This window comes from Anser anser, assembly GCF_964211835.1.
Source record: "Anser anser genome assembly, chromosome: 34".
NCBI classification, from domain to species: Eukaryota; Metazoa; Chordata; class Aves; order Anseriformes; family Anatidae; genus Anser; species Anser anser.
The window spans coordinates 741,596-761,402 of NC_139755.1; the positions used below are offsets into that span (position 1 = coordinate 741,596).

Sequence of the window (19,807 nt, forward strand, 5' to 3'; positions counted from 1 at the left end):
TGCGTCCCCTATAGGGCCGTGCGTCCCCTATAGGGCCACGTGTCCCCTATAGGGCCGTGCGTCCCCTATAGGGCCGTGCGTCCCCTATGGATCCTATAGGGGCCCTATAGGGTCCCGTGGGTCCTTATGGGGCCGTGCCCCCTCCGCCCCCCCCCCCGGCCCTATAGGGCCCCTATAGACCCCTATAGGGCCCCCTATAGACCCCTATAGGCCCCTATAGGCCCCTCGGGGCCCCCCTTTTCGGGGCCCCCCCCGTTACGTCACGGCCCCTCCCCCCCGTGTGGGTGGGGGAGGGGAGGGGGGGTTCCCCCGGGTGGGGGAGGGGCGGCCGGCAAAGGCAAGTGAAGGTGGCGGGGGGGGGGGAGGGAAAAAAAAAAGCCCCTAAAAATGCCCCAAAAAAGCCCCGATCGGCCCCAAAACCCCCCCGGGGGGCTTCCCCGGGCGTTTTTCTCCCCCTCCCCGTGGGTTTTGGGGCCGCCCCCCCCCCCCTTCCTAATTAACGCCCCCCCTTAATTAACGCCCCCCCCCCCCCCCCTTGAAGGGGACGGGCACAAAATGGCGGCCAAGGGGGGGAGGGGTCAGAGGGGGCGGGGTCAAAGGTCGTGACCCCGCCCCCCCCCCCAAATTTCGCCCCCCCCCCACCTGACGGCGTGACCCCAAGATGGCGGAGCCGAGGGAGGAGGGCAGCGAGGTGAGGGGGGATTTGGGGGGAAAAAGGGGGGTTTTGGGAAAATCGGGGGGTGGGGAGGGGGAGAGCGGGGGGCGGGGGGGCGAGGGGTTGGTTTTGGGGGGAAAAAGGGGGGTTTTGGGGGAAAAGGGAGGGGTTTGGGGGGAAAAAGTGGGGGTTTGGGGGGCAGAGGGGGTTCTGAGGGGAAAAGGGGGATTTTGGGGGGAAAAGGGGGATTCTGAGGGGAAAAGTGGGGGCTCTGAGGGAAAAAGTGGGATTTTGGGGGAAAAATGGGGGTTTGGGGGTAAAATGGGGGGTTTGGGGGTGAAAAGTGGGATTTTTGGGGGAAAAAGGGGGGTTCTGAGGGGAAAAAGTGGGGTTTTGGGGGGAGAAAGGGGGTTCTGAGGGGAGAAATGGGGATTCTGACAGGAAAAGTGGGGTTTTTCAGGAAAAAAGGGGGTTTGGGGGGAAATAAGGGGGATTTGGGGGTGAAAAGTGGGATGTTTAAGGGAAAAGTGGGGATTCTGACAGGAAAAGTGGGGTTTTTGAGGAAAAAGGGGGATTCTGAGGGGGAAAATGGGGATTATGGGGGAAAAGGGGGGATTTGAGGGCAAAAAGTGGGATTTTTGAGGGGATAAAGTGGGGTTTTGGGGTGGGAAGAAGGATTCTGAGAGGAAAAGGGGGGGGTTCTGAGGAGAAAAGTGGGATTTTTGAGGAAAAAGGGGGGACTTGGGGGGGAAGTGGGATTTTTGAGGGAAAAGTGGGATTTTTGAGGGAAAAGTGGGATTTTTGAGGGAAAAGTGGGATTTTTGAGGGAAAAGTGGGATTTTTGAGGGAAAAGTGGGATTTTTGAGGGAAAAGTGGGATTTTTGAGGGAAAAGTGGGATTTTTGAGGGAAAAGTGGGATTTTTGAGGGAAAAGTGGGATTTTTGAGGGGAGAAAGGGGGTTCTGAGGAGAAAATGGGGGGTTCTGGGGGAAAAAGTGGGATTTTTTTGGAAAAATGGGGGGTTTGGTGGAAAAATGGGGGTTCTGAGGGGAAGAAGTAGAGTTATGAGGAGAAAAGTGGGATTTTTTTGGGGAAAAAAGGGGGTTTGGGGGGGGAAATGGGGATTTGGGGGGAATAAGGGGGATTTTTGAGGGAAAAGTGGGGGGTTCTGAGGGGAAAAAGTGTTTTTTTGGGGGGGGGATTCTGAGGGAATAAATGGGGGGTTCTGAGGAGAAAAGTGGGAATTTTGGGGAAAAACGAGGGGCTTGTGGGTAAAATGGGGGGTTTGGGGGGAAATAAGGGGGATAAAGGGGTGAAAAGTGGGATTTTTGAGGGAAAAGCGGGGGTTCTGAGGGGAAAATTTGGGGTTTTGGGGGGAGAAAGGGGGGTTTTGGGGGAAAAGGGAGGGGTTGGGGGGAAAAAGTGGGGGTTTGGGGGGGCAGAGGGGGTTCTGAGGGGAAAATGGGGATTTTGGGGGGAAAAAGGGGGTTTGGGGGTAAAATGGGGGGTTTGGGGGTGAAAAGTGGGATTTTTGGGGGAAAAAGGGGGGTTCTGAGGGGAAAAAGTGGGGTTTTGGGGGGAGAAAGGGGGTTCTGAGGGGAGAAATGGGGATTCTGACAGGAAAAGTGGGGTTTTTCAGGAAAAAAGGGGGTTTGGGGGGAAATAAGGGGGATTTGGGGGTGAAAAGTGGGGTTTTTGAGGGAAAAGTGGGGATTCTGACAGGAAAAGTGGGGTTTTTGAGGAAAAAAGGGGGATTCTGAGGGGGAAAATGGGGATTATGGGGGAAAAGGGGGGATTTGAGGGCAAAAAGTGGGGTTTTTGAGGGGATAAAGTGGGGTTTTGGGGTGGGAAGAAGGATTCTGAGAGGAAAAGGGGGGGGTTCTGAGGAGAAAAGTGGGATTTTTGAGGAAAAAGGGGGGACTTGGGGGGAAGTGGGATTTTTGAGGGAAAAGTGGGATTTTTGAGGGAAAAGTGGGATTTTTGAGGGAAAAGTGGGATTTTTGAGGGGACAAAGGGGGTTCTGAGGAGAAAATGGGGGTTCTGAGGGAAAAAGTAGAGTTATGAGGAGAAAAGTGGGATTTTTTTGGGGAAAAAAGGGGGTTTGGGGGGGGAAATGGGGATTTGGGGGGAATAAGGGGGATTTTTGAGGGAAAAGTGGGGGTTCTGAGGGGAAAATTTGGGGTTTTGGGGGGAGAAAGGGGATTCTGAGGGGAAAAGTGGGGTTTGTGAGGGAAAAAGTGGGATTTTTGAGGGAAAAGTGGGGGGTTGTGAGGGGAAAAAGTGTTTTTTTTTGGCGGGGGTAAATGGGTATTCTGAGGGGAACAAGTGGGGTTTTTGAGGAAAAAAGAGGGATTCTGAGGAGAAAAGTGGGGGTTATGGGGGAAAAAGGTGGATTTGGGGGCAAAAAGTGGGATTTTTGGAAGGAAAGTGGGGGTTCTGAGGGGAAAAGTGGGATTTTGGGGGGAAAATGGGGGGGTTGAGGAGGAATAAGGGGGGTTTGGAGTGACAAATGGGGATTCTGAGGGGAAAATAGGGATTTTTGAGGAAAAAAGGTGGGTTCTGAGGGGATAAAGTGGGATTTTTTTGGGGGAAAGGGGGTTCTGAGGAGAAAATGGGGGGTTCTGAGGGGAAAAAGTGATTTTTTGGGGGGAAGGGGGATTCTGAGGGAATAAATGGGGATTTTGGGGGAAAAAAGGGGGTTTGGGGGGAAATAAGGGGGGATTTGGGGTTGAAAAGTGGGGTTTTTGGGGGAAAAGTGGGGGTTCTGAGGAGAAATTTTTTTTTTTTGGGGGGAAGGGGGATTCTGAGGGGAAAAATGGGTATTCTGAGAGGAACAGTGGGATTTTGGGGGGAAAAATGGGTTTTGGGGGGTGAAATGGGTGGTTTGGGGGAAAATTGGGGGGTTTAGGGGGTGAAAGAGGGGTTTTGAGGGAAAAAATGGGGATTTTTTTGGGAAAAAGGGGGGTATTTGTGGAGGGAAATGGATATTCTGAGGAGAAAATTTAGATTTTGGAGGGGAAAGTGGGATTTTTTGGGGAAAAGGGTAATTCTCAGGGGAAAACGGGGGCTTTGGGGGGAAACCTGGGATTTGGGGGGAAAAACTTGGATTTGGGGGGTGGAATGGGGCAATTCTGACAGGAAAAATGGGGATGCTGAGGGGAAAAGGGGGATTTTGGGGTGAAAAAGGGGGATTTGGGGAAAAAAGTGGGATTTTGAGGAGAGAAAAGGGGGGGTTGGTTGTAAAAATCACGATTTGGGGCCCAAAATAGATGTTTTTGTGCAAAAGGGGAGGTTTTGAGAGGAAAAAGTGGGAATTTTGAAGGGAAAGGGAGGTTTTGAGGAGGAAAAGGGAGGGTTGGGGGAAGATCGAGGGTTTTGAGGAGAAAAAGCGGGGTTTAGGGGCAGGAAAAGCTTGGTTTGTTATAAAAACCTTGGATTGGGGAGGGGAAGGGATTTTGAGGAGAGAAAATGGGATTTTGGGGGCGAAAGGTTATTTTTTGAGGAGAAAAGGGTGGTTTGGGAGGGAAAGGAGGATTTTGAGGAGAAAAAAGGGGATTTGGGGCTTCAGGGGCCGTTTGAGGACAAAACAGGTGATTTTGGGGGTGAAAATGGAATTGGGGAGCAAATGGGGGGATTCGGGTGGTGACGAGGGAATTTTGGGGACAAAAAGGGTGATTTTGGGGGTAAAATGAGAAATTTGGGGTTTAATGGGGAAAGCTGAGGCTAGAGGGGCGATTTTGGTGTCAAATGGGCAAACCTGGGGCCAAACGGCTGGTATGGGGACAAAACAGGCAATTTTAGGTCAGAGGAGCCAATTTTGGGGTTAAAACGGTCAATTTAGGCACAAAAGAGCAAATTTTGGAGAAAAACAAGCCCTTTTGTGCCACGAGGCACAATTTTGGGTGCAAATAAGCAGTTTTGGGTAAGAAGGGCAGGTACTGGGGGTGGGGCAGGCAAATTGGGGACAAAAATGGCAGTTTGGGGCAAAAATGGGCGATTTTAAGGGCCAAATGGGCAGTTTTTGAGGTGAAATTGGTGATTTTTAGGGCCAAATGGGCAATCTGGGGACAAATGAGTGATTTTTGAGGTGAAATGGGTGATTTGTAGGGCCAAATGGGCAGATTTGGGGCCAAATGGGCAATTCTTGAGGTGAAATGGGAAGATTTTGGGGCCAAATGGGTGATTTTTGAGGGAAAGTAGGCAATTTTGGGGGCCAAACAGGTGATTTTGGGGCCAAACGGGTGATTTTTGAGGGAAAGTAGAAAATTTCTGAGGCCAAATGGGCAATTTTGGGGCCAAATGGGCAATTCTTGAGGTCAAATGGGCGATTTTGGGGCCAAATTGATGATTTCTGAGGGAAAGTAGGCAATTTTGGGGCTAAATGGGCGGATTTGGGGCCAAACGGGTGACTTTTGAGGGAAAGTAGAAAATTTCTGGGGCCAAATGGGCAATTCTTGAGGTCAAATGGGCAATTTTGGGGCCAAATTGATGATTTCTGAGGGAAAGTAGGCAATTTTGGGGCCAAATGGGCGATTCTTGAGGTGAAATGGGCGATTTTGGGGCCAAATGGGCAATTTTTGAGGTAAAATGGGAATTCTTGAGGTAAAATGGGTGATTTTGGGGCCAAATGGGTGATTTCTGAGGAAACGCAGGCAATTTTGGGGCCAAATGGGCAATATTTGAGGGAGAATAAGCAATTTTGGGGCCAAATGGGCAATTCTTGAGGTGAAATGGGCGATTTTGGGGCGAAGTTGGTGATTTCTGAGGGAAAGTAGGCGATTTTGGGGCCAAATGGGCGATTTTTGAGGGAAAGTAGGCAATTTTGGGGCCAAATGGGCGATTTTTGAGGGAAAACGGGCAATTCTTGAGGTAAAATGGGTAATTTTGGGGCCAAATGGGCGAATTTCTGAGGAAACGCAGGCAATTTTGGGGCCAAATGGGCGATTTTTCAGGGAAAACGGGCAATTCTTGAGGTAAAATGGGTGATTTTGGGGCCAAATGGGTGATTTCTGAGGAAACGCAGGCAATTTTGGGGCCAAATGGGCGATTCTTGAGGTGAAATGGGCGATTTTGGGGCCAAATGGGTGACTTTTGAGGGAAAGTAGGCGATTTTGGGGCCAAATGGGTGGATTTGGGGCCAAACGGGTGACTATTGAGGGAAAGTTGGCAATTTTGGGGCCAAATGGGCGATTCTTGAGGTGAAATGGGCGATTTTGGGGCCAAGTTGGTGATTTCTGAGGGAAAGTGGGCCATTTTGGGGCCAAATGGGCGATTTTTGAGGGAAAACGGGCAATTCTTGAGGTAAATTGGGTGATTTTGGGGCCAAATGGGTGATTTCTGAGGAAACGCAGGCAATTTTGGGGCCAAATGGGCGATTCTTGAGGTGAAATGGGCGATTTTGGGGCCAAATGGGTGACTTTTGAGGGAAAGTAGGCAATTTTGGGGCCAAATGGGTGACTTCTGAGGGAAAGTAGGCAATTTGGGGGGCAAATGGGCGATTTTTGAGGGTAAAACGGGCAATTCTTGGGGTAAAATGGGTGATTTTGGGGCCAAATGGGTGATTTCTGAGGAAACGCAGGCAATTTTGGGGCCAAATGGGTGGATTTGGGGCCATACGGGTGACTTTTGAGGGAAAGTCGGCAATTTTGGGGCCAAATGGGCGATTCTTGAGGTGAAATGGGCGATTTTGGGGCCAAGTTGGTGATTTCTGAGGGAAAGTAGGCAATTTTGGGGCCAAATGGGCGATTTTTTGAGGGAAAGTAGGCAATTTAGGGGTGAAATGTGTGGATTTGGGGCCAAATTGGTGACTTTTGAGGGAAAGTCGGCAATTTTGGGGCCAAATGGGCGACTTTTGAGGGGAAACGGGCAGTTCTTGAGGTAAAATGGGAAATTCATGAGGTAAAATGGGTGATTTTGGGGCCAAATGGGTGATTTCTGAGGAAACACAGGCAATTCTGGGGCCAAATATGCAATATTTGAGGGAGAAGAGGCAATTTTGGGGCCAAATGGGCAATTCTTGAGGTGAAATGGGCGATTTTGGGGCCAAATGGGTGACTTTTGAGGGAAAGTAGGCAATTTTGGGGCCAAATGGGCGAATTTTTGAGGGAAAGTAGGCAATTTTGGGACCAAATGGGTGGATTTGGGGCCAAACGGGTGACTTTTGAGGGAAAGTAGGCAATTTTGGGGCCAAAATGGGCGAATTTGGGGCCAAACGGGTGACTTTTGAGGGAAAGTAGGCAATTTTGGGGCCAAATGGGCGATTCTTGAGGTGAAATGGGCGATTTTGGGGCCAAATGGGTGACTTTTGAGGGAAAGTAGGCAATTTTGGGGCCAAATGGGCGAATTTTTGAGGGAAAGTAGGCAATTTTGGGACCAAATGGGTGGATTTGGGGCCAAACGGGTGACTTTTGAGGGAAAGTAGGCAATTTTGGGGCCAAAATGGGCGAATTTGGGGCCAAACGGGTGACTTTTGAGGGAAAGTAGGCAATTTTGGGGCCAAATGGGCGATTCTTGAGGTGAAATGGGCGATTTTGGGGCCAAGTTGGTGATTTCTGAGGGAAAGCAGGCAATTTTGGGGCCAAATGGGTGAATTTTTGAGGGAAAGTAGGCGATTTTGGGGCCAAATGGGTGATTCTTGAGGAGAAATGGGTGATTTTGGGGCCAAATGGGCGAATTTTTGAGGGAAAATAGGCAATTTTGGGGCCAAGTGGGCGATTTTTGAGGGGAAACGGGCAATTCTTGGGCTAAAACGGGCGATTCTCGAGGGAGAGCAGGCGATTTGGGGCCGAACGGGGAAGCCTTGGGGCCGGGGGGGGCCGGGCGGGGTGGGGGTGGGGGTGGGGGAGGCTAACTTTGGGCCGAAACCCGCCCTTTTTGGGGGCGCCAGCGCGTGGCGGTGGTGGAGACGCCCTACGGGGCCGCGCGCGTCACCGTGGTGGGCTCGCCCCGGCCGGGCCGCCCCGCGCTCCTCACCTTCCCCGACGTCGGCCACACGCGTGAGTGACCCTAACGGGGGGGTTACGGGCTCGGGGTTACGGGCTCGGGGCCTCGAGGTGACGCCGAGCCCCCCACCCCCCCAGACGAGTCGTGCTTCGCCCCGCTGTTCGCCCACGAGGAGATGCAGGAGATCGCCCGCGGCTTCCTGCGCCTGCACCTCGAGGCGCCCGGCATGGAGGAGGGCGCCCCCCCGTACCCCTCGGGGTCCGTGCTGCTCCCCCCTTGGCCCCATTAATCCCCCGTGGCCCCATTAATCCCCCATTGGCCCCATTAATCCCCCATTGACCCCATTAATCCCTCATCAACCCCATTAATCCCCCTCGGCCCATATTAAGCCCCCCTTGGCCCCATTAAGCCCCCATCGACCCCGTTGAGCCCCCCTTGGCCCTATTAATCCCCCATCGACCCCGTTAAACCCCCTCGGCCCCATTAATTCCCCATCAACCCCGTTGAGCCCCCCTCAGCCCTATTAATACCCCATCGACCCCGTTGAGCTCCCCTCGGCCCCATTAATTCCCCATCGACCCCATTAATCCCCCTCGGCCCTATTAAGCCCTCCTTGACCCCATTAATCCCCCATCAACCCCATTAATGCCCCCTTGGCCCCGTTGAGCCCCCCTCGGCCCCATTAATCCCCCCTTGACCCCATTAACCCCCCCTGGCCCCGTTGAGCCCCCCTGGCCCTATTAATCCCCCCTTGACCCCATTAAACCCCCGTCAACCCCATTAATCCACCGTCGACCCCTCGACCCCGTTGGCCAGCCCTCGGCCCCATTAATCCCCCATCAACCCCATTAAACCCCCATCGACCCCGTTGAGCCCCCCTTGGCCCTATTAACCCCCCCTGGCCCCATTGAGCCCCCCCCGGCCCTATTAATCCCCCCTTGACCCCGTTAAGCCCCCCTTGGCCCCATTAATTCACCGTCGACCCCTCGACCCCATTGGCCAACCATTGACCCCATTGATCCCCCCTCGGCCCCATTAACCCCCCCTCGACCCCATTAACCAACTCTTGACCCCATTAACCCCAAATCGACCCCGTCGAGCCCCCCTCGACCCCATTAACCCACCACTGACCCTATTAATTCCCCGCCACCCCCATTGCCCCCCCCCGACCCCACAAGCGCCCCCGTCCCGCAGGTACCAGTACCCGTCCCTGGAGCAGCTGGCCGAGACGATCCCCTGCGTCCTGCAGCACCTCAAGTGAGTGGCCCTATAGCGGCCCTATAGCGGCCCTATAGGCCCTATAGCGACCCTGTATGGCCTTATAAGGCCCTATAACGGCCCTACGAGGCCCTATAGGGCCTGTAACGACCCTATAAGGCCATATAACGACCCTATAAGGCCATATAACGCCCTATAATGACCCTATAAGGCCATATAACGCCCTAAACTGACGCTATAAGGCCCTATAATGACCCTATAAAGCCCTAAAGGCCCTATCATGGCCCTATAGTGACCCTATAAAGCTTTATAAGGCCCTGTAAGACCCTGTAGTGACCCTATAAGGTCTTAAAAGGCTCTATAACGACCCTGTAAGTCCCTGTAATGGCCCTATAACAGCCCTATAAGACACTATAAGACCCTGTAACAACCCTGTAAGGCCCTATAATGGCCCTATAAGACCATGTAGTGACCCTATAAGGTCTTATAAGGCCCTATCGTGACCCTATAAGGCCTTATAAGGCCCTATAAGACCCTGTAGTGACCCTATAAGGTCTTAAAAGGCCCTATAACGACCCTGTAGTGACCGTATAAGGCCCTGTAATGACCATATAAGGCCTCATAAGGCCCTATAATGACCCTATAAGACACTATAAGACCCTATAACAACCCTATAAGGCCCTATAAGACCATATAGTGACCCTATAAGGTCTTATAAGGCCCTATAACGACCCTATAGTGACCTTATATGGCCCTATGGTGATCCTATAATGACCTTATAAGGCCCTGTAAGGCCTTATAGGTCCCTATAACGACCCTATAATAACCCTATAAGGCCTTATAAGGCCCTATAAGACACTATGAGGCCCTATAACAACCCTATAAGACTATATAGTGACCCTATAAGGTCTGAGAAGGCCCTATAGTGACCCTATAAGGTCTTAAAAGGCCGTATAATGACCCTATAAGGCCTTATAAGGCCCTATAGTGACCTTATAAGGCCCTATCATGGCCCTATAGTGACCCTATAAGGCCTCATAAGGCCCTATAAGGCCTTATAAGGCCCTATAAGACCCTGTAGTGACCCTATAAGGTCTTATAAGGTCCTATAATGACCCTATAAGGCCCTATAACGACCCTATAAGGCCCTATAGGCCCTATAAGACACTACAAGACCCTGTAACAACCCTGTAAGGCCCTATAATGGCCCTATAAGACCCTGTAGTGACCCTATAACGACCCTATAAGTCCCTATAACGACCCTGTAAGTCCCTATAATGACCCTATAAGGCCCTATAGGCCCTATAAGACACTACAAGACCCTGTAACAACCCTGTAAGGCCCTATAATGGCCCTATAAAACCATGTAGTGACCCTATAAAGCCTTATAAGGCCCTATAGTGACCTTATAAGGCCCTATCGTGACCCTATAAGGCCTCATAAGACCCTATAATGACCCTATAAGGCCTTATAAGGCCCTATAAGACACTATGAGGCCCTATAACAACCCTATAAGACCATATAGTGACCCTATAAGGTCTTAAAAGGCCCTATAGTGACCCTATAAGGTCTTAAAAGGCCGTATAATGACCCTATAAGGCCTTATAAGGCCCTATCATGGCCCTATAGTGACCTTATAAGGCCCTATCATGGCCCTATAGTGACCCTATAAGGCCTCATAAGGCCTTATAAGGCCCTATAAGACCCTGTAGTGACCCTATAAGGTCTTATAAGGCCCTATAATGACCCTATAAGGCCCTATAGGCCCTATAACAGCCCTATAAGACACTACAAGACCCTGTAACAACCCTGTAAGGCCCTATAACGACCCTATAAGGCCCTATAGTGACCCTATAAGGTCTTATAAGGCCCTATAGTGACCTTATAAGGCCCTATCATGGCCCTATAGTGAGCCTATGAGGCCTCATAAGGCCCTATAATGACCCTATAAGGCCTTATAAGGCCCTATAAGATCCTGTAGTGAGCCTATAAGGTCTTAAAAGGCCTTATAATGACCCTATAGTGACCTCATAAGGCCCTGTAATGACCCTATAAGGCCTCATAAGGCCCTATAATGACCCTATAAGACACTATAAGACCCTATAACAACCCTATAAGGCCCTATAATGGCCTTATAAGACCATATAGTGACCCTATAAGGTCTTATTATAGGGTCACTATAGGGCCTTATAACCCTATAAGGCCTTATAAGGCCCTATAAGACATTATGAGGCCCTATAACAACCCTATAAGACCATATAGTGACCCTATAAGGTCCTAAAAGGCCCTATAGTGACCCTATAAGGCCTTTTAGGACCTATAACGACCCTATAAGACCCTATAGTGACCCTGTAAGGCCCTATAATGTCCCTATAATGACCTTATAAGGCCATATAATGACCCTATAGTGACCTTATAAGGCCCTATAAGACCCTATAGTGACTCTATAAGGTCTTAAAAGCCCGTATAATGACCCTATAAGGCCTTATAAGGCCCTATAACAACCCTGTAAGACCTTATAGTGACCCTGTAAGGCCCTATAATGTCCCTATATTAACCTTAAAAGGCCCTATAAGGCCTTATAAAGCCCTATAATGACCCTATAGTGACCCTATAAGGCCTTATAAAGCCCTCTAAGGCCCTATAAGGGCCCTATAAGGCCTTATGGGGTGGGGGTGGCACGGGGCTGACCCGGCCCCGTGTCTTCCCCCCCCGTGACCCTACAACAGCGTCAGGAGCGTCATCGGGATCGGGGTCGGGGCCGGAGCCTTCGTCCTGGCCAAGTTCGGGGTGAGCGGGGTCGGGGGGGGGTTATGGGGTCGGTTGTGGGGTCGGGTGTGGGGTTATGGGGTGGGTTATGGGGTGGGTTATGGGGTGGGTTATGGGGTGGGTTATGGGGTCGGGGGGTTATGGGGTCGGGTGTGGGGTCGGGGGGGGGTTATGGGGTCAGTTATGGGGTCGGGGGGTAATGGGGTCAGTTATGGGGTCAGGGGGTTATGGGGGGGTTATGGGGTCGTGGGGGGGTTATGGGGTCATTGGGGGGGTTATGGGGTCAGTTATGGGGTCACAGGGTTATGGGGTCAGGTGTGGGGTTATGGGGTCAGTTATGGGGTTGGGTTTGGGGTTATGGGGTCAGTTATGGGGTCAGGGGGTAATGGGGTCAGTTATGGGGTCACAGGGTTATGGGGTCGGGTGTGGGGTTATGGGGTCAGTTATGGGGTCAGGGGGTTATGGGGGGGTTATGGGGTCGTGGGGGGGTTATGGGGTCAGTTATGGGGTCAGGGGGTTATGGGGGGGTTATGGGGTCGTCGGGGGGTTATGGGGTCATTGGGGGGGTTATGGGGTCAGTTATGGGGTCACAGGGTTATGGGGTCGGGTGTGGGGTTATGGGGTCAGTTATGGGGTCATGGGGTTATGGGATGGGTTATGGCGTTGGGTGTGGGGTTATGGGGTCAGTTATGGGGTCGGGGGGTTATGGGGTCAGTTATGGGGTCAGGGGGTTATGGGGTCAGTTATGGGGTTGGGTTTGGGGTTATGGGGTCAGTTATGGGGTTGGGTTTGGGGTTATGGGGTCAGTTATGGGGTTGGGTTTGGGGTTATGGGGTCAGTTATGGGGTTGGGTTTGGGGTTATGGGGTCAGTTATGGGGTCAGGGGGTTATGGGGTCAGTTATGGGGTCAGGGGGTTATGGGGTCAGTTATGGGGTTGGGTTTGGGGTTATGGGGTCAGTTATGGGGTTGGGTTTGGGGTTATGGGGTCAGTTATGGGGTTGGGTTTGGGGTTATGGGGTCAGTTATGGGGTCAGGGGGTTATGGGGTCAGTTATGGGGTCAGGGGGTTATGGGGTCAGTTATGGGGTCAGGGGGTTATGGGGTCAGTTATGGGGTTGGGTTTGGGGTTATGGGGTCAGTTATGGGGTCAGGGGGTTATGGGGTCAGTTATGGGGTCAGTTATGGGGTTGGGTGTGGGGTTATGGGGTCAGTTATGGGGTCGGGGGGTTATGGGGTCAGTTATGGGGTCAGGGGGTAATGGGGTCAGTTATGGGGTCGGGTGTGGGGTTATGGGGTCGGTTATGGGGTCAGGAGGTTATGGGGTGGGTTACAGGGTTTTTAGGGGGTTATGGTTTTTTTTTTAGTGGGGTTTCGTTCTTTTTTACCGGGGTTTTGGTTTTATTCAGCGGGGTTTCGGGTTCTTTAGCGGGGTTTTAGGGTTTTCCAGTAGGGTTTTGGGTTCTTTAGTGGGGTTTTGTGTTTTTTTTTAGTGGTCTTTCGGGGTTTTTTCAGTGGGCTTGTGGGTTTTTTAGTGGGGTTTCAGGATTTTTAGTGGGGTTTCTTGTTTTTTTTTTGTGGTTTCGGGGTTTTTAGTGGGGTTTCGCTTTTTCAAGCGGGATTTCAGGGTTTTTAGTGGGGCGTCTTTTTTTTTTTTAGTAGGGTTTTGGGGTTTCTTAGTGGGGTTTTGGGGTTTTTAATGGGGTTTTGGGGTTTTGTAATGGGGCTTCAGGGTTTTCTAGTGGTTTTCTTTTAGTGGGGTTTGGGGTTTTTAGTGGGGTTTTGGGTTTTTAAATTGGGGTTTTGGGGTTTTTAAATTGGGGTTTTGGGGTTTTTTAGCGCTGTTTTGGGGTTTTTTAGTGGGGTTTGGGGGTTTGAAATTGGGGTTTGGGGTTTTTAATTTGGGGTTTTGGGGTTTTTAATTTGGGGGTTTCGGGTTTTTTAATTGGGGTTTTGGGGTTTTTTAGCACTGTTTTGGGGTTTTTTAATTGGGGTTTTGGGGTTTTTTAATTGGGGTTTTGGGGTTTTTTAATTGGGGTTTTGGGGTTTTTTAATTGGGGTTTTGGGGTTTTTTAGCACTGTTTTGGGGTTTTTTAGCACTGTTTTGGGGTTTTTTAGCACTGTTTTGGGGTTTTTTAGCACTGTTTTGGGTTTTTTTAGTGGGGTTTGGGGTTTTTAATTTGGGGTTTTGGGGTTTTTTAATTGGGGTTTTGGGGTTTTTTAATTGGGGTTTGGGGTTTTTTAATTGGGGTTTTGGGGTTTTTTAATTGGGGTTTTGGGGTTTTTTAATTGGGGTTTTGGGGTTTTTTAGTGGGGTTTGGGGGTTTGAATTTGGGGTTTGGGGTTTTTTAATTTGGGGTTTTGGGGTTTTTTAATTGGGGTTTTGGGGTTTTTTAATTGGGGTTTTGGGGCTTTTTAATTGGGGTTTTGGGGTTTTTTAGCGCTGTTTTGGGGTTTGAAATTGGGGTTTGGGGGTTTGAAATTGGGGTTTGGGGTTTTTAGTGGGGTTTGGGGTTTTGTAATGGGGTTTCAGGGTTTTCTAGTTTTTTTTTTAGGGGGCTTTGGGGTTTTCTAGTGGGGTTTGGGTTTTTTTTAATTGGGTGTTGGGGTTTTTAAATTGGGGTTTGAGGTTTTTAAATTGGGGTTTGGGGTTTTTTAGTGGGGTTTGGGGTTTTTTAGTGGGGTTTCAGGGTTTTCTAGTTTTTTTTTAGCGGTTTTTTTTTTTTTTAGTGGGGTTTGGGGGTTTGAAATTGGGCTTTGGGGTTTTTTTAATTGGGGTTCAGGGTTTTTAGCGGGGTTTGGGGGGTTTTAAATTGGGGTTTGGGGTTTTTTTAGTGGGGTTTGGGGTTTTTTAGTGAGGTTTGTTTTTTTTTTTTTAGCGGGGTTTGGGGGTTCTTTTTTAGCGGGGTTTGGTTTTTTTTTTTTTTTAGCGGGGTTTGGGTTTTTTTTAGCGGGGTTTCATTTTTTAGGGTGGGTTTCGGGTTTTTCAGTGGGGTCTTGGGGTTTCCAGTGGGGTTTGGGGCTTTTCTAGTGTTTTTTTTTTTTTAGTAGGATTTCACTGTTTTTAGCGGGGTTTTGGGTTTTTCAGTGGGACTTTTATTTTTTTTTAATGGGATCTGGGGGTTTTCCGGTAGGGTTTTGGGTTTTTCGGTGGGGTTTTGGGTGCGTTTGGCGGGTTTTGGGTTCGTTTAGGAGGGTTTGGGTTCGTTTAGGGGGGTTTGGGTTCGTTTAGGGGGGTTTTGGGTTCGTTTAGGGGGTTTTGGGTTCGTTTAGGGGGGTTTGGGTTCGTTTAGGGGGGTTTTGGGTTCGTTTAGGGGGTTTTGGGTTCGTTTAGGGGGGTTCTGGGTTCGTTTAGGGGGGTTTTGGGTTCGTTTAGGGGGTTTTGGGTTCGTTTAGGGGGGTTTTGGGTTCGTTTAGGGGGGTTTGGGTTCATTTGGCGGGGGTTTGGGTGCGTTTGGGGGGGGTTTTGGGTGCGTTTTGGGGTGTTTTGGGTGCATTTAGGGGGGATTTGGGTGCGTTTGGCGGGGCTTTGGGTTGGTTTAGTGGGATTTGGGTTGGTTTAGCGGGGTTTTGGGTTCGTTTAGCGGGGTTTTATTTCGTTTAGCGGGGATTCGGGTTGGTTTAGAGGGGCTTTGGGCGCGTTTGGGGGGGTTTTGGGCGCGTTTGGCGGGGTTTTGGGTTCGTTCAGCAGGGTTTGGGTTGGTTTAGGGGGGTTTTGGGTTCGTTTGGCGGGGATTTGGGTTCGTTTGGCGGGGGTTTGGGTTCGTTTGGCGGGGGTTTGGGTTCGTTTGGCGGGGGTTTGGGTTCGTTTGGCGGGGGTTTGGGCGCGTTTGAGGGGGCTTTGGGTGCGTTTAGCGGGGTTTTGGGTTGGTTTAGCGGGGTTTTGGGGCGTTTTGGGGCGGGCGGTGACGCGTGCCCCGCAGCTGAGCCGCCCGGAGGCGGTCGAGGGCCTGGTGCTCGTCAACATCGACCCGCAGGCCAAGGGCTGGATGGACTGGGCCGCGCACAAGGTGGGCGCCCCCTATAGCCCCTCCCCCTATAGCCCCTCCCCCTATAGCCCCTCCCCCTATAGCCCCTCCCCCTATAGGGCCCCCAATCCCTCCCGGGTCACCTGTGGGGTCCCCCATACGTTCCCGTGGGGCGCCTGCGGGTCCTTAGAGGTCCCCTATAAGTCCCTATAGATCCCCTATATGTCCCCCATAGGTCTCCTATATGTCCCAGGTCCACATAGATCCCCTATAGGTCCCCTACAGGTCTCCTGTAAGTCCCCATAGATCCCCTATATGTCCCCTATAGGTCCCCGTAGATCCCCTATATGTCCCAGGTCCCCTATAGGTCTCCTGTAAGTCCCCATAGGTCCCCTGTATGTCCCCTATAGGTCCCCATAGGTCTCCTACATGTCCCAGGTCCCCATAGATCCCCTATAGGTCCCCTATAGGTCTCCTGTAAGTCCCCATAGATCCTCTATAGGTCGCCATAGATCCCTTATAGGTCCCCTATAGGTCCCCATAGATCCCCTATATGTCCTGGTGGGTCCCTGTGTGTCCCTGTGGCTCCCTATAGCCCCCTATGGATCCTGGGGGTCCCGGCGGCCCCCTATGGATCCTGGGGGTCCCGGTGGGTCCCGATGGGTGCCGGTGCCCCCTATGGATCCCATACCTTCCCCCAGCTGTCGGGGCTGACGTCGTCCACCACCGAGCTGATCCTGGGGCACCTCTTCACGCAGGTGGGGGGAACTGGGGGGAACTGGGAGTTACTGGGGGGAACTGGGAGTTACTGGGGGGGGCTACAGGGGGGCTATAGGGGGTCCGGGGGGGGTTGTGGGGGGGGTTGTGGGGGGAAATGGGGAGGGGGTGGGGTAACTGGGAGTTACTGGGGGGGGTAACTGGGGGTCTGGGGGGTAACTGGGAGTAACTGGGGGGGTAACTGGGATCATTGGGGGGTAACTGGGAGTAACTGGGGGGGTCCCTAGGGTAACTGGGGGGCTACTGGGGGGGAACTGGGGGGAACTGGGGGGTCCCTGGGGTAACTGGGAGTTACTGGGGGGGAAGTGGGGTGACTGGGGGGTTACTGGGAGTGACTGGGGGGGTCTGGGGGGTAACTGGGCGGGTAACTGGGATCAGTGGGAGGTAACTGGGAGTAACTGGGGGGGTCCCTGGGGTAACCGGGGGGTAACTGGGGTAACTGGGGGGGTAACTGGGAGGTAACTGGGAGTTACTGGGGGTAATGGGGAGTCCCTGGGGTAAGTGGGGGTGAATGGGGGGGTTACTGGGAGTAACTGGGGGGTAACTGGGATCACTGGGAGGTAAGTGGGGTAAGTGGGGGGGGTCCCTGGGGTGACTGGGGGTAACTGGGGGGTAACTGGGAGTTACTGGGGGGTGACTGGGGTGGGTCTGGGGGGTAACTGGGATCACTGGGAGGTAACTGGGAGTAACTGGGGGGGTCCCTGGGGTAAGTGGGGGATAACTGGGAGTTACTGGGGTAACTGGGAGTTACCGGGGGTAACTGGGGGGGGTCCCTGGGGTAAGTGGGGGTAACTGGGGGGTTACTGGGATCACTGGGAGGTAACTGGGAGTAACTGGGGGAGTCTCTGGGGCAAGTGGGGGTAACTGGGAGCAACTGGGATCGCTGGGGGGTGACTGGGGGGGTAACTGGGAGCTACTGGGGGAAACTGGGGGAGTCCCTGGGGTAACTGGGGGGAAACTGGGGTAACTGGGGGGGTGCTGGGGGTAACTGGAGGGTAACTGGGAATGACTGGGGGGGCAGAGGGAAACTGGGAGGGTTGCTGGGGGTAACTGGGATCACTGGGGGGGGTGACTGGGAGGTGACTGGGAGGTAACTGGGAGGCACTGGTGCCGCAGGAGGAGCTGGCGGCCGCCCCCCCCCCAGTGCAGCAGAGCCGGGAGCGCCTGGGGGGGGCCCCCAACGTGCCCCTGCTGTGGGCCATGTACAACAGGTGGGCACTGGGAGCACTGGGAGGCACTGGGAGGGGGCTGGGGGCACTGGGAGGGGGTTTGGGGGGGTTATGGGGCACTGGGAGGCACTGGGAGGGTACTGGGATGTACTGGGAGGGTGACTGGGAGGCATTGGGAGGGTACTGGGAAGCACTGGGCGTACTGGGAGGTGGTTATGGGGCGCTGGGAGGTTACTGGGAGGCACTGGGTGGTACTGGGAGGTTACTGGGATGTGGTGAGGGGTTACTGGGAGGGACTGGGAGGCGCTGGGGGGGACTGGGAGTGAGTCACGGTGCACTGGGAGGTTACTGGAATGTACTGGGAGATACAAAGAGGGACTGGGAGGGTCACTGGGAGGCACTGGGAGGTTACTGGAAGGCACTGGGTGGTACTGGGAGGCACTGGGTGGTACTGGGAGGGTACTGGGAGGTTAGTGGGGGTTACTAGGAGGTACTGGGAGGTTACTGGGAGGCACTGGGTCATACTGGGAGGGACTGGGAGCTTACTGGGATGTATTGGGTTATACTGGGAGGCACTGGGACATGGTGGGGGGTTGCTGGGGGGTTACTGGGAGACAATGGGATGTACTGGAGGTTACTGGGGTTTACTGGGGGATTACTGGGAGGCACTGGGAGGTTACTGGAAGGCACTGGGTGGTACTGGGAGGTTACTGGGAGGCACTGGGTGGTACTGGGAGGTTACTGGCGGTTACTAGGAGGTACTGGGAGGTTACTGGGAGGCACTGGGTCATACTGGGAGGCACTGGGGGGTTACTGGGAGTTCACTGGGATGCACTGGGAGGTTACTGGGGGGTTACTGGGACATACTGGGAGAGTACTGAGAGGCACTGGGATGTACTGGGAGGCTACTGGGGGGTTACTGGGAGGCACTGGGTCGTACTGGAAAGCACTGGAGTGTTACTGGGGGTTAGTGGGAGGCACTGGGAGGTTGCTGGGGGGTTACTGGGAGGTACTGGCTCAGACTGGGAGGCACTGGGATGTACTGGGGGGTTACTGGGATGTACTGGATCATACTGGGAGGTTCCGGGGAGGTTAGTGGGATGTACTGGGATGTACTGGGGCTTACTGGGAGGTTACGGAGGGCTTACTGGGAGGCACTGGGGGGTTACTGGGGCTTACTGGGAGCTTAATGAGGGGTTGCTGGTCCATACTGGTGCGTACTGGTTTATACTGGTGCATACTGGTCCATACTGGTGCATACTGGTTTATACTGGTATGTAATGGTTTATACTGGTGCGTAGTGGTCCTTACTGGTGTGTGGTGCTGCATACTGGTCTGTACTGCCTTATACTGGTTTATACTGGTCTGTACCAGTCCATACTGGTTTGTACTGGTCTGTACTGGTCCATACTGGTTTGCACCAGTCCGTACTGGTTTATACTGGTCTATACTGGTGTATACTGGTTTATACTGGTTCCCTCCCCCCCCCCCAGCCGCGGTGACCTGGGCCTGGAGCGCAACGGGGCCGTGACCCTGCGGTGAGCGCCCTTTGAGCCCCCGTGACCCTTGACCCCGTGACCCCTTGACCTCTAACCCCCGACCCTTGACCCCCCTTGACCCCTTGACCCCGTGACCTTGACCTTTGACCCCTGCCCCCAGCTGCCCGGTGATGCTGGTGGTGGGCGACAACTCCCCCCACGAGGACGCCGTGGTGAGCGCGTGCGGGGGGGCGGAGCCTGTGACGTCACCGGGGAGGGGGCGTGGCCTCGGGGTGACGTCACCCACGGGGGGCGTGGCCTCCGCGGCTGAAGCCCCGCCCCCTTTTTGCCCATATAAGGTGGAGTGCAACGCCAAGCTGGACCCCACCCAGACCTCCTTCCTCAAGGTGGCCCCGCCCCCGCCCCTTGACCCCGCCCCCTGACCCTTGACCCCGCCCCTGACCCTTGACCCCGCCCCCACCTTTAACCCCGCCCCCGCCCTCTGACCACGCCCCCGGCCTCTGGCCCCGCCCCCTTTTTGCTCCCCCCCCCCCCCCTTGCAGATGGCCGACGGAGGGGGGCAGCCGCAGCTCAGCCAGGTGAGGGGGGGGTGGGGGTCACGAAGGGGTCAGGGGTCACGGGGAGGGGTCAGGGGTTATAGAGGGGTCACAGAGGGGTCGTGGGCGGGGTCACAGAGGGGTCACGGGGCGGGGGTCACAGAGGGGAGCAGGGAAGGGGGGAGGGGGGGAAAAGGGGGTGGGGCTTGGGGGTCAGAGGTCATGGTGGGGTCAGAGGTCAAGGGGCGGGGTCAAGGGTCACGGGGTGGGGTCAGGGG

The 19,807-nt window shown here is 53.4% G+C and overlaps 1 protein-coding gene across 1 annotated transcript in view; it reads left to right on the plus strand.

Moving 5' to 3' along the window:
* The first annotated feature begins 267 nt into the window (after positions 1-267).
* The window catches only part of NDRG2 (NDRG family member 2), a 22,249-nt gene continuing 2,709 nt past the window's right edge, over positions 268-19,807 (plus strand). Inside the window, exons 1-13 of the mRNA XM_083815023.1 lie at positions 268-337; positions 662-691; positions 7,541-7,649; positions 7,734-7,854; positions 8,791-8,853; positions 11,544-11,604; positions 15,504-15,590; positions 16,250-16,306; positions 17,442-17,536; positions 18,988-19,032; positions 19,154-19,205; positions 19,332-19,379; positions 19,536-19,571. Of these exons, the coding sequence (XP_083671149.1) occupies positions 662-691; positions 7,541-7,649; positions 7,734-7,854; positions 8,791-8,853; positions 11,544-11,604; positions 15,504-15,590; positions 16,250-16,306; positions 17,442-17,536; positions 18,988-19,032; positions 19,154-19,205; positions 19,332-19,379; positions 19,536-19,571 (804 nt within the window). The 5' untranslated portion in view covers positions 268-337. The remainder of the gene's footprint in view (positions 338-661; positions 692-7,540; positions 7,650-7,733; positions 7,855-8,790; positions 8,854-11,543; positions 11,605-15,503; positions 15,591-16,249; positions 16,307-17,441; positions 17,537-18,987; positions 19,033-19,153; positions 19,206-19,331; positions 19,380-19,535; positions 19,572-19,807) is intronic.